This window comes from Pygocentrus nattereri, chromosome 21 (genome assembly GCF_015220715.1).
Source record: "Pygocentrus nattereri isolate fPygNat1 chromosome 21, fPygNat1.pri, whole genome shotgun sequence".
NCBI lineage: Eukaryota > Metazoa > Chordata > Actinopteri > Characiformes > Serrasalmidae > Pygocentrus > Pygocentrus nattereri.
Genome location: NC_051231.1, coordinates 9,682,417 through 9,696,570, shown reverse-complemented (window position 1 = coordinate 9,696,570; position 14,154 = coordinate 9,682,417). Strand labels below are relative to the sequence as shown.

Sequence of the window (14,154 nt, the reverse complement as noted above, 5' to 3'; positions counted from 1 at the left end):
GCACCTCGGTGTCCGAGCAGAGGTCCATTAGCAGGAGAGAGAGAAAAGCAGAGAGAGAGAGAGAGAGAGAGAGATGCTGCTAACCGTTTCCAAACGGCGACGGAGACCCAGTGACTCACTCGTTAATGTCACTGTGCTCGCCAAAGTGTGTTTAACTGCACCTCGTGGAGTCGCCCGTAGTCCACAGTTAAAGGGAAACTCCACCGATTTGCCAACATGTCTGCTAAATTCAGGCATTAAGATGCTAACAGTCATTCAGAGCGGTTTGCTGTGAAATGCTCCGCTATAGAGAAATTCGCCGTCTCAGAATTCTTTACAGTGGCGGTGATAGGAACCAGACGTCCGAAGAGTCTCAGAAAGTTATTACATGAAACGGTGGAGTGTGACGAGAAAAGGTGATTGTTTCTTTTTAATAAGGCGTGGCTCTAAAATATACAGCCTTTCCAGGCCTCCAGTTTATATATCGAGGTTATAAGTTTCTCGTGGTCCCAAATTAGCATGATGAGGCTATAAATTTGTGGCCTCAGTATATTAATTTTAAAAAATAATCACGCAGATTATCTGAATGTGTTGCAATTAGGTTTTTAGCATTTTAAGATCTATTTATGGAGGGATACATGCAGGGAGTTATAAGGCAAAAATAGTACCTTTTTTGAGATTCACCACTATTTTAACATTATTGACATTAAATTTGAAACATCAGAACACAGGTTTGCTGGTCATTTTGGATAGTAAATAAAATATCTTTGCTCTGTTTCCTATCGCCACTGTAAAGAATTAAGTTTTGCTAATGTGCCATATTTTACATCAAAACCACACCGAAAGACTGTTTACATGTTAACTTCATTTTAGAACGGAAAGAATGAGAAAAGCCGGAAAGATGTCAGTGCTACTGACTGTAGCACTCTGTGTTTTAATGAGTTAGCATTAGCATTTGGACTGAATTTTACATCCAAAAAATAAGCCCAGTTATCTCCCACTGAAACACTGTGAGAAAGTCATGTTTTCTGGGCCATTTTCACTCAGAACAAACATAAAATACAGCGATTATACGACCAAACAAAACATTCAGGCACACGGACACCTGTGGTCAATTTTATACCCACCTCACAACTTTGCTAGTAGCTGCGCTAACATCTTTTCTACAGAGAAACATGCCTCAGAATGTATGACATTTACTGTTTCTTTACTCTGTTTCACTCTGGTTTGGTCCGGTGACACCAAAGGGCACAAATTAACATTAAAACGTTGTGTGGTTTGTACTGTATTCATTATGGAGGTGACTCAAGAGGAACCGAGGGGCATTAGCAACAAGCTACATGAGAGGACAGGCATCAAACGCTCTTACGCTCATACTTGTCTTTAGTTGTCACAGGGTCACTTAAAGTTCAAAAAGAACCACTGCAAAGGAGCAGACTTTGAAAGCGCCCAGCAGCAACTGATGACATTGACGTGTTGTGAGGAACACACGTTCCTCCAAAGTCCATTAGTGGACATGATGAGTGGCATTCATCAAAGCAAGGCTGGGCAAAGACTGGCATGCATATGCCGCTTTCACTTCATGTTCATAGCACATGACTGTTGCTCAAGGGAATTTTGGCATGTTCTGCATCATAAGGCTTAAAGCTTTGAACTAAGGAGTGATCCACTTGGGCAAGTCTATGATTAGCATAAAATTACATGTGATCAAGCCAAAAAAATACAACTTCATTAGAGCAGGTTTAGCTAAAATTAGGTAATAAAGGGGAATATAGCTGTCTCCAGGGCCCTGTGTTCATCTCCTTATGATACGTCATACCTCAATATGGCGCACATATGTAAGGGGTCCTGAGGTCAGGGTTAATTCCATGGAGTCATCAAAGGTCATGCGGATGATAAGGGGCAGATTTTTTCAGTAACACACTTTGCCTCAGCTAGAGGGGCTTCTGTAAGCCAGCAAAGTTTGTAACTGAAACTTTTTTGTCAGCAGTCAGAGAGCAGACTCCATAAACATTGTAAACAACTGCTTTATCTGATTTACGTGGTGCACTGCCCACCATTTTTTGCTGTTGCTAGCTGCATTTTACACACTGAGTGAGAATCATGTTTTCAGCATTTCCACAGGCTAGTAGTTTAGGCGTTTTTGAGCCGAAACGTTTGTTGGGCTTCTAATGCTAATCTGATTACTTCACTTTGGTGCTGTGGTGTTAGTCCGTTGTCACTGCAGCCTTTAACGATGTGTTTTTCGCAGAAACACATCCCACGATAGCAATAAAAACATGATTTTTCATGCAGCCTTATTCCATTGTTCTCACAATACTTGGGTGATGTTTTGCAATACTGGTAATATTGATAAGTTTAAACACAATTACAATAAACATTAATATAAAACATTTAAATGCTGCCTATCACTGAACAGATTCTCATTTTCGTTCACTGAAACGGTCAATCTGTGTTTTAATAAGGGAATCTATCTGGAGGCAGCACGGACATTAACACAGTTTCAGATTTTATTTAATGAACCTCATAATATGTATGTATATTGTAAAAGCAGTATGGATCTTACTCCTGAAGAGATAAAATTAAGGCAACATGACAACATACAGCTATTTCCCATTAAAGTGAATGAGTGAATATAAAGTCTTGGGAATACAGGGCTGTTTACCAAATCAAAAAGAGGGAACACCAGGTCGGGGGAGCATACAACTGTTTTCTACATATTTCAATGACCTGGAGAACAAAGAACCCTACAAACATATGGCCCTGGGAAAATAGGGATGACCATTAAATAAAGATAATAAATCAAGTAATTTGTTTTGTAAGGACCTCCTTTAGATTTTGTAACGGAAACGGTTTGTCTGAACTTGGGAATATCATTAATAATAATGTTCAGTTATTTAGAAAAGTTTATTTCAGTGGCAGTGCACAAAAACAGATTCAGAAAAAAGCCACTCCTCTTAAGGCCAGAGTTTAGAACCTATAGTTCACCAATATCCACAACAGACATTTTAGTTCAATCTTCTTTTACATGTGTTTAGGTCTTTCTTTCCAGATCCTGCTCATTAAACATAACCACAATCAATCCATCACAGTTAACTTATTAATACTTTTATTGAAAGTTACCCTTTCGGAAGGAAACCTTAAAAAAAAATCATTGAAAAAAAAAAAAAAAAAAAAATAGGTTGAACTGGTCTTGCCCCCCGAATCAACTGAAAGATTGAAGGACTGACAGGACAATGTTCTAGGAAAGTCTCTCAGGCTTTAGTAGTCTCTGGAGGCACTGGCCTTGTCTCCAGGAGACAATCTCCGTTAGCCCCCATCTCACTGCTCGTTCTGCTGGCCATCTGTGATGGAGGACACGGCCCCTTGGCCTTTGTTGACGTCGCTGATGCAGGCCCACTGTCCGTCTACGGACTCCTTCCAGAGGGTCACCTGGAAACAGAAGTCAGTGAAGAGCATCAGGCTAAAGGTCATCACTCCAGCACAACTACAGCACCATGCTGAATTCAGAATACATCCCTGAACTTTTATGCTCAGACTGAGCACTTAAGCCTGTTGATTTAAAAATTAGAGAACCAACCATTAGTACATCTGTAAATATAGCGTCCTACTGCAGTTCTACAGTAGTGAAAAAAAACAATCCTTCTGATGATGTTTCTTCAACATGGGAGGAACTTTTGAAAACCTACAAGGGGCAGATACTTGAACTGTTTGGGCAGGCTGTTTCTTTTTTTCCAGCTAGTTAGTCAATGAAGAAATAAGGCAGGCTGCTAACATCACTACTAGGAAGCTCAATGACACGTCTATAAGCCTGTATATCAGCGGCTGACAGTCAGGAATTCTTTACTGCCTTCGGGCTGATTCTTAATAGTTGTATGGCACATTTGTGTAAAGCATGCTGGGTATTGTAGTGAGAGGACATGAATGATGAATGAAATCACAAATAGGATACAACCTTGAGAATAACAAACTGATAAGGCTGATACAATGTTGTGCTACAGAATTAAAATATCAAACACGCGTAACAAGCAACATATTAAATGCCAGTTTTAGGTCAGAACGCCCCTTAAGCATACCACATTAAATCTTATTTACTTGCATCTAGATGTTAATCCTGCTAATTAGCATCTAAAAGCATTCAAGATTAGTAACACTGACCTTAGCAACATTAGCCACTGAACCACAAAACAAGTTATTATAAACTAAATAACAGTTTCCTCTGTGTGGGGAAAGGTATTCTGGCTGTTTGTTTTAAAATGGAAAGGGGGTCTTTTTTATTCTATGCACGGCACTTGGGAATTTAAAATGCAGCACCTTCTGTGAGAAAGGCCCAGGGGATACACTAAATAAAATAAATCAAATCACATACTTTTGTAGTGAAACTATTCTTTTAAAAGTGCATTAGGAATGTTTTGATTTATCTCACTGGCAATCAATTTCATGCAACCTTTGCAGATTATAAAGCAGCTGGAACATGTTTCCATTTACAAATGTACTTGCTAATGGTGCATTTGTCTCTGAATAAGGAGCTCGACAAAGTGCCTGGAATTTTGAATAATTACGTGAGAGGACCTCTCACTGGAAGTGCAAAGAGCTGTTTACAAGGCTTCATCTAAATGAAGAACAGCCCAAGGAGAGCTCCGCCTGATGCCTCCCTTGGCCCAGCTAAACCCCAGGTGAAATAAATGCAGTCGTTAACCCCTGAACCTTAAAGTGCCAGTGAGGGTTTGTCTAAAGAGCTGCTCGCTTTAAGTGATCACAGCCATGCAATACTTTTGCCTTGCTCTTAAGTACATTAAATAATGTTACACCCACTTTAGTTCTTATGACCTCAGTTAACAAATAATGTGTTCAATATTTATTTGCATTTTGCAAATAATTTAACAATTTGACAATACCTTGTTTAATTAAAGTTATGCAACTCAGTTCATTGATCAAGAAATTTTTTGCTTTGGCAAGGGTCAATCAGACAAAGCTATGTTTTAAAATAAAAAAAAAAATTTTAAAAACCCTCCCTGAATACCACATACCACCCACAATAATCATCATTTTCAAATTAGGCTGTAAAATGAAAAATGACAAAAATGGAGATACAAGGTATTCTTCCAAAAAAAAAAAAAAAAAAAACACACACACACACACACACACACACACACACACACACACTCGTGCCCTTTAAATTTATACACTGCTCAAAAAAAATAAAGGGAACACTCAAATAACACATCCTAGATCTGAATGAATGAAATATTCTCATTGAATACTTTGTTCTGTACAAAGTTGAATGTGCTGCCAACAAAATCACACAAAAATCAATGGAAATCAAATTTATTAACCAATGGAGGCCTGGATTTGGAGTCACACACAAAATTAAAGTGGAAAAACACACTACAGGCTGATCCAACTTTGATGTAATGTCCTTAAAACAAGTCAAAATGAGGCTCAGTATTGTGTGTGGCCTCCACGTGCCTGTATGACCTCCCTACAACGCCTGAGCATGCTCCTGAAGAGGTGGCGGATGGTCTCCTGAGGGATCTCCTCCCAGACCTGGACTAAAGCATCCGCCAACTCCTGGACAGTCTGTGGTGCAACGTGACGTTGGTGGATGGAGCGAGACATGATGTCCCAGATGTGCTCAATCAGATTCAGGTCTGGGGAATGGGCAGGCCAGTCCATAGCTTCAATGCCTTCATCTTGCAGGAACTGCTGACACTCCAGCCACCTGAGGTCTAGCATTGTCCTGCATTAGGAGGAACCCAGGGGCAACTGCACCAGCATATGGTCTCACAAGGGGTCTGAGGATCTCATCTCGCTACCTAATGGCAGTCAGGCTACCTCTGGCGAGCACATGGAGGGCTGTGCGGCCCTCCAAAGAAATGCCACCCCACACCATTACTGACCCACTGCCAAACCGGTCATGCTGAAGGATGTTGCAGGCAGCAGATCGCTCTCCACAGCATCTCCAGACTCTGTCACATGTGTTCAGTGTGAACCTGCTTTCATCTGTGAAGAGCACAGGGCACCACTGGTGAATTTGCTAATCCTGGTGTTCTCTGGCAAATGCCAAGCGTCCTGCATTTGTTGGGCTGTGAGCACAACCCCCATCTGTGGACGTTGGGTCCTCATACCATCCTCATGGAGTCGGTTCTTAACCGTTTGTGCAGACACATGCACATTTGTGGCCTGGTGGAGGTCATTTTGCAGGGCTCTAGTGCTCCTCCCGTTCCTCCTTGCACAAAGGCGGAGGTAGCGGTCCTGCTGCTGGGTTGTTGCCCTCCTACGGCTCCTCCACGTCTCCTGGTGTACTGGCCTGTCTCCTGGTAGCGCCTCCAGCCTCTGGACACTGGACACTACGCTGACACAGCAAACCTTCTGGCCACAGCTCGCATTGATGTGCCATCCTGGATGAGCTGCACTACCTGAGCCACTTGTGAGGGTTGTAGAGTCCGTCTCATGCTACCACGAGTGTGAAAGCACCACCAACATTCAAAAGTGACCAAAACATCAGCCAGAAAGCAGAAAGGTACTGAGAAGTGGTCTGTGGTCCCCACCTGCAGAACCACTCCTTTATTGAGTGTCTTGCTAATTGCCAATGATTTCCACCTGTTGTCTATTCCATTTGCACAACAGCTGTGAAATTGATTGTCAATCAGTGTTGCTTCCTAAGTGGACAGTTTGATTTCACAGAAGTTTGATTTACTTGGAGTTATATTGTGTTGTATAAGTGTTCCCTTTATTTTTTTGAGCAGTGTACATACAAATGTGACTGCAAACATACAGGCAATTGTGAGATTGTGTGATTTTCCCTTTTCCCCCCCATGATGTAGAGAAACTGCAGCTTATTTTCTAAAACACAGTAACAGTATTTCAAAGTGTCCACAAAAACGTTTCAAATTACAGTATATTGAATTACCAAGTGCCGACAAATGTCTATAAAAGATAAGTGACGATAACATCATTGCAATTCCATTAGCAATTCAGCTGAAACCTCAATACTTGTGTTGTAAAGGCACCGAGCTAGGGATGCAAATTATCAATTAATTCATTAATCATTAGTTGATTGATCTTATCGATCGAATTTCGATTAATTGATAAGCGGCGTTTTTCACCTGAATTTCAGTGTTTCAATAGGGCCTTTAAAAAGATCAGCTAAATAGTTAAAATGCTGAGTTCAAAAAGTATATATTATATTATGATAATTATATTGTATTATATTATATATTCCTCAAGCAATTATGCATTAGGAAAAGAAAGCAGACATGTTTTTTATGGTATAACAAAATACATTCTTTAACTTAAAAAAGAAATAAATTAAAGACTGGCTCAGTTCTTGCATTTGAAACAGACATATTTAAAAAAAAAAAAAAAAAAAAAAAATTATAGAAGAAATTAAAGAGAGAGCCAAACAGAATATTACTGACCCTATAGATCATGAAGAAACTGCATCTAGGCTATTAATTTGGAAATCCTCAACAATCCTCAACTGAAACATCCACAACGTTTTTCTGCCTTAATTTGTATAGGGTTACAGCGAAATAGACAGGTGGAAATGTTTCACCAACCTTCCCGCTGCCACTATTGCTCTGCTTACCCCAGCAGCAGCAAAGCCATCATTGACTGCGAGATTTAGCGTGTGTGCAAAACATGCAACTGATTTCCAGCTGACTCGTGTGGGGCTGTTTGCTTGGACAATGTTTCTAGCGTTGACGTGAACACACGCTGTAACGCGACCGGAGAGTCCCCAAGTCTCCACAACATCATTGAGCTTGTCAGCTAAATTGTCAGCGGTGTGTCTATCCGACATGTTCGTCGTAATCAGCACTGCAGATTTTAGCTGCCAGTTCTCGTCAGTGTAGTGGCACGTCACGGTAATGTAACTTTCTGTTGTTAGAGCCGCCCAACAATCTGTTGTCAGGGCTACAGCAGTAGCAAGCAGCTAGCTTTGTTTTTAGCTCACTCTTCTTTTTTTCGTAGCGAGCTTCGATGCGGGAGGTTATTGATGGCCTCGAAGGGATATTGTAGCCTGGTTCTAGGAACGCAATGAGATCCTGAAATCCTGCACCGTCAACTGTGTTGATTGGCATCAAATCTCTCTCGATCATGCTGCATATCCTCTCTGTAATGCCCTCCGGCCTTCTCTCATCACACGCTCGCCTTCCCAGTGTAGCTGTGGTTTTAGGTTGACCAGGTGCACTGGTGCCATGCAGGAGAGCTGCATGCACGGTGTTCAAATGATAACTGTGCTAGTGGAACTGATGTATTTCAATACCGCATTACACAGAGAACATTTGACTTCTTTGCCTAAATTAACAATGTTGAAATGCTCCCACACCGCACTTCTTTTCGCGACACGTGTTCACCTCTCATTGTTACGCTCTGTTCAAGTTACTACAGTAGCGCCCTCTAGCGTTTAATCGCGATTAATACATCTTGTTCGAGCAACCTCTTGATCGACAATTAATCTAAAGTCGATCAATCATTTGCATCCCTACACCGAGCCTTTGGCATTTTTAGTAAATTTTATATTTCACATGTATAAGTAGGTTTAAACACATATATACACCAGATTCTCTTGATTTATTAAACAAGACTTTTTGTTAGGCATGCCAATTGTAATCTTTTTTCTCTTACAAAAAATGCGCATTTTGTATACAAAAAATCCTTTATGTAAACAGCTAGTTGTGCAGCATAATGAATCTGCCATATAAATAAATAATTCAAAATCCAATTCATCATCAGTAATTCATAATTCATATTTTTTGGAGTCTTGTACAACAAAATAGAACATCAAATGAATCACCTTCATTCAACGCAGTACTGAGTGCATATTATTACTCTGCTCACAGCACTGGCTTACTACTTATTTTTATCATAAACTATCAAGGTGAATATCCTATTATTTGACTCTCCTCTGATCTTCAAACATTAAAGTCTCAATAAATACACACTCACCTTGTTGTCTCCTCCTGAGACTGCCAAGATGTTGCCTGTGATGGACCAGCTCACATGCCAGACCACATCATTGAATTTGTGCAGAAGTTTAGCAGTCCAGGTGTTTCCAGCGGGATCATCACACGTCCAGATGAACACTCTGCCATCCTGCAGAGATATACATTTAGAGGTCAGTAATCAATAAAGAAACAAACCCATCACATCCTCAAACACAGTACAAAGGAAGCTCACAAAAGGCAAGTAAAACAAGCCCAAAATGTGTTACTAATTGCAATATGTCCTACTCTGCTCTACAAAAGGTCTCTCAGTCTTACTTTATTATGTAGCTGTTGTATAAAAGCCTATGCATTCGAGCCTATGATTACAATTTCTGGAGTAACAGTTGTAATGAGCCGTCTTCCACAGAACGACACGATTATTCTTTAGATTTCATACTGAGAGGAACTAGTGGGATTACCTGAGAGCAGCTGGCGATTGTGCTGGTGGGCAGCCCGATGGATGGAGCCCAGCCTACGTCTCTCACCCAGTCACTGTGAGCTTCAAGTTTTTGGTCCTCCTTCCATTGGCCATCCTCTTCTCTGTGAAGAAAACATCAACGCACCAATATTACCAATTCAGCTGAAATCTCAATACGTAATAAAAGGTAATGTTCCAGAGGCATTCTTCATAAATCGTAGTTAATGCCACTGAACTTGTCGTTATCTTAAAATGGATCACAACTAACAAAAATAAATTGAAAACATACTTAAGCAGAGTTTTAAAGGGGGCATATATTAGGAAACTGAGTTTTCCTTATGTTATTATGTAGAAGAGTTTGGCACTATTAGTAAACACAGACAAAATGTGTTTTCACTCCTCAGTCCATATTTGGAAACAGCTGCAAAAACAGCCCATTTTGAAATCGCTGCTTTTTTTAATGCCACAAAAATCAACACATCTACATATAGCCGTCTATTTAGTCTACATCAATTTAGCTCCTTTCATACTGAAGTTATAAGAACTGCTATAACCCAAAGTGCTTTTTCAATGATACGGAGCACAGGCCAATGACAACAGAGCTCATTTACACATAACAAAAAAGAACGTAATAAAAACAGCACGTTTAATCTTAAACCCAAAAATTATGAGTGAACCTTGAGGGTTAGGAAGGAGACATAAAATACAAGAAAGTAGTAGGTTAGAGACTTTTTAATTCAAAGTCATTTGGCCACAATAAATGCTCAAGTTTTTCAATGTACAGTTCTGCAAGTTAATCTGTTATCCATCATATGTATTGGCATTAAAATGACTGCATATTGTTTTGATTTCACCCCACTCATAATTTCTAAAGGCAACAAGCCAAAACTTACTTCCACAACTTGACCAAGTTGTCGCAGCCTCCAGACACAAATCTCTTGAGATAGTTAGGTTTTTGTCCTGTTGGCTGATCTATAAGGCTGCCTGGAACAACAGCTGGTGCCCAACTCACTGCATTACAGCCAATCTGGCAGAAGAAAAAGAGAAAAGTATTACTCACAAAACAGCTATAAAAATGTTTAACTTAACATTTGAACTTAAGATTATGTTTTTGTTTGCATTAATTAAAGATAAAAATTATTATTAAAATTGTTATTAGAAACATTACACATATGTACCGTTACACCAGAACCACATGCCACTTTTCCATGGGACAGTGTGGCCCAGCACTTTATGATATCAATCCAAATCCAGAACTATCCATACGCCCATTTCCCATCACAAAATGTGAATGTGAAAGCAGGCAGTGTTCTCTGAAGTTTGTGTTGTTGTGACAAGATTTACTACACAAAGCTTTTTAATATCAAACTCAAATAAAGCCGCATCAGTGGAGGAGCATCAAATATTTATTTACCCTTTACTCTACATTTGTGGTTATGTGAAGAGTCACACACAACAACTTCTGGCTAGCTACTTTTATTTTAATGCCTTCTGTCAGACACTAGCGACAACACATCAGTGGCAACTGTACAACTGCGCATGACCAACCAATGCTCTGACCTACTTATAACTCCTCCCATACGCGTCACTTCATTACACTTGGTTTCCCAGCAAAAAGGCTAACCAAATGCTGTGTAGTTACTCAGGCATGGTTCAGGTCACTTGGTAACAGAATGACAACGTGTGATAACAGATCGGTAACCGTACTATATTATACTGCACTGTCTGGTAGGAAAGGGCTATTAAACAGGTCAGTTATGGCTTCCTAATTACTTATACAATGAATACTCACGGTGTGTGCATTGTTAATCTTCTTGATATCCCACTGCCCATCACCAGTGTAGGTCAGAATGGAAATAGCCCCATCAGAGCTTCCACAGGCCAGGATTAAGCCAAATTCATAGGGTCCCCAGCAAATAGAGTTCACTATGGGAAACCAGAAATGAACGGTAAAGGTCAACAACCTTCAGCAATCCCAAATAAAGTATGCAAAAAGTAATCATACCAAACATAACCAAAATAAAAAATACCTGAGGAGTTGTGACCTGTGTGCTTATACATTTTATCCCACGTCCCATTCTCTTCTTTCCAGATGATGACTTTTCTGTCATAGGAACATGAAGCCAGAATGTTGCCATATGTGGGATGCGCCCAGGCCACCTGCCACACTGGACCTTCGTGCCTGTGAAGAACAAAAACAGCACATCAAAAGACTGACGCACACATTCCCATACGCTTCCTGCTGTATTGTGTGTTAAATGATAGAATGAAAAGAACAATGATTCTGCATATGCTTTACAACATGGTTTTCTCAAGCAAGAGAACTGGCTTATTTACAAAATAGGTGCACACGCACAGCTTCCAATGCACTTCTTCATCTACAGATTCATTGTGCATCCACAGAGAATCCAAAATAAGACTGCCTACCCCCTCAAGTCAGCTACAAGAATCTGTCCACCGTTCTTTACATCAAAGATCTTCACTGAGCGGTCAGAGGAGCAGGTTGCCAGTCTTGTGCCATAGTAGTCCATCTGGGCATCATGCTTAAAACGAGAGAGATAAAGAATTTGTAGTTAGTACTGGTTTAAAAAAAAAAAACCTCTGGGTTTAGCTACAACTGCTTCCACCACAAGATACTTACAATCATATCCTCATGTGAGGTATCCACTGTATTAATGACGGACACCTGAAATATAAGAACAGCGTTAGGAAATTAACGAAAGAATGAGAACTAGTAACTAACTAAATAACAGACCAGCTTAAAATAAATCTGGAACCACTGCTGAGTGATTGAACAACTATACTTGTATCCTGTGATTCTGATGATCAATTTAAGTAGCATGGATATAAAAAAAGACTAGACTAATAACAATGGAAACATGTATTCCATAAAACAGTGGTGTCCTCATTTCTGAATGGTTTTATTTATTTACATAAATTATTTTTTCCCTCATATATACCATTTGCCAACCTAGGTGTTTCAGTGGACTGCTCTGAAAGGAGTCAAAATACATAAAAAGCAAACAAATAGTATGTTTCATTACTGAAAAAGTCACTTCTGTCTGTTGTCAGTATGATAATATTCATCATATTATTTAATATTGTGCACTGTGTAAAGGTCTCCAGGTCAGGTTTGTAGGAGTCTTTTTACATGGAGTACCACCAGTCAGAAAAAAAAACAATCTACTTAATAAGGCAAACTTTAAATATCATATCACGATATATTTTAAAAAACATCGTGATATTTAATTTGATCAATACCGCCTAGCACTGACATTACTATCAAAACCGACCCAAAAATCTGGACTTCAGAACTAAGCAACACCAGCTGGCGAACTAAAACTAAACATAGACGGGTGTAATCTTGCTATGGTCAACATTAAGCATTGGGTATAAATGTGTTTAACACAGTTAAATGAACTATTTGATTTAGATACTTTTGTGGCAAAGTCGCTGAAAGTTGCCGCAGGCTCGTTCACTGTTAGCCACATTAGCGTGTTCGAAGAATTCCTTCCCCAAGCACTTTTATTCTGAATTTGCAGAAACAGTCCGCTTCCTACCTGCAGCGACAATATTCGTTTTCTATAAAGAGTGATTTATAATCCCACAGCGAACTAAATAACGCCAACTTCCCCCACAGCGTCCAGAAGCCGGGACGCGTACGGTAGCTTAGCTTAGCTTAGCTTAGCTCGCCCGCTAACTGTCAGTCATTAGGGAGCAGTTACTCCTGGCATAAATACAGACAAGCGTCAAACACAGCTCAGTGGATGTTCGGTGGTCAGTACTGTGACACTCACCATATCTGAAGATCACGTCCGCTCCGCCAAATTCAGCACAGAAGCACTTTTAAACGCGGGAGATCAGAGAAACTGCAGGCTGCGGTCTCTACGTGGCAACCCGACCGCCGAGCGGAAGGTTCCGGGTGGTGAAGAAGGCACGAAAAATAGTTCCGCACGCCGTGCAGTCCAGCACAGTGGATTCCCGGCTGACGTGGAACGGAAAACGAAGCAGTGATTACCCCACCCCGCGACCCTGAGGGAGAAGCGGCTTAGAGTGTGTGTGTGTGTGTGTGTGTGTGTGTGTTTATCTCACCCCGCGACCCTGAGGGAGAAGCGGCTTAGAGTGTGTGTGTGTGTGTGTGTGTGTGTATCCCACTCGCAAAGGGAATATATTTCATTCTAGTTTTCAAAATATGTGTCATGGTTGTAATATGTTGTATTTAGGTTGGACATACACACACACACACACACACACACACACACACACACACACACACACATATATATATATATATATATATATATATATATATATATATATATATATATATATATATATATATATATATAAACTGAAGCTGTAATAGTCACCTTAATGTATCTTTATATCCCTTTTTCAGGAGACATTAGTTAATTAACACAATCTTAAATAAAGCTGTCTTTTTGTACAAAATCATTTGAGTTCTTTGACGTTTGTGACCCTCAAAATCATCAAACACTGGGTCTTTGGGGGCAGTCATGGAGGTGAGGGAACCGGCCCTGTGACCGCAATGTCGCCAGTTCGAGCCCTAGAGTCGACAGTCTCTGACTGAGGTGACCTTGAGCAAGACACCTGACCCCCAACTGCTCCCTGGGAACTGTGGATAGGGCTGCCCACAGCTCTGGGCAAGTGTGCCCCTTAGTGTGTATGTGTGTGTGTGTGCTCACCTAGTGTGTATGTGGTGTTTCACTGCACAGATGGGTTAAATGCGGAGATGAAGTTTCCCTG

At 40.4% G+C, this 14,154-nt stretch overlaps 1 protein-coding gene across 1 annotated transcript; it reads right to left on the bottom strand.

Moving 5' to 3' along the window:
- Positions 1-2,867: 2,867 nt before the first annotated feature.
- On the bottom strand, positions 2,868-13,329 carry sec13 (SEC13 homolog, nuclear pore and COPII coat complex component). The gene is made up of 9 exons (XM_017713342.2): positions 13,185-13,329; positions 12,029-12,073; positions 11,815-11,930; positions 11,418-11,569; positions 11,180-11,313; positions 10,281-10,414; positions 9,389-9,509; positions 8,932-9,078; positions 2,868-3,411 (listed from the first exon to the last, which is right to left on the bottom strand). The coding sequence occupies exons 1-9, from the start codon at positions 13,185-13,187 to the stop codon at positions 3,301-3,303; spliced, it is 963 nt and encodes a 320-aa protein (XP_017568831.1). The 5' UTR covers positions 13,188-13,329; the 3' UTR covers positions 2,868-3,300.
- Between the last annotated feature and the right edge of the window lie 825 nt (positions 13,330-14,154).

Bases quoted from the DNA above. Each gene is read 5' to 3' on its own strand.
- sec13 (XM_017713342.2), bottom strand. The intron at 11,314-11,417 runs GTATTTTTTATT...GGTTTCCCATAG, and splicing joins CACAGGTCACAACTCCTCAG to TGAACTCTATTTGCTGGGGA. The intron at 9,079-9,388 runs GTAATCCCACTA...ATATCTCTGCAG, and splicing joins CAATCGCCAGCTGCTCTCAG to GATGGCAGAGTGTTCATCTG.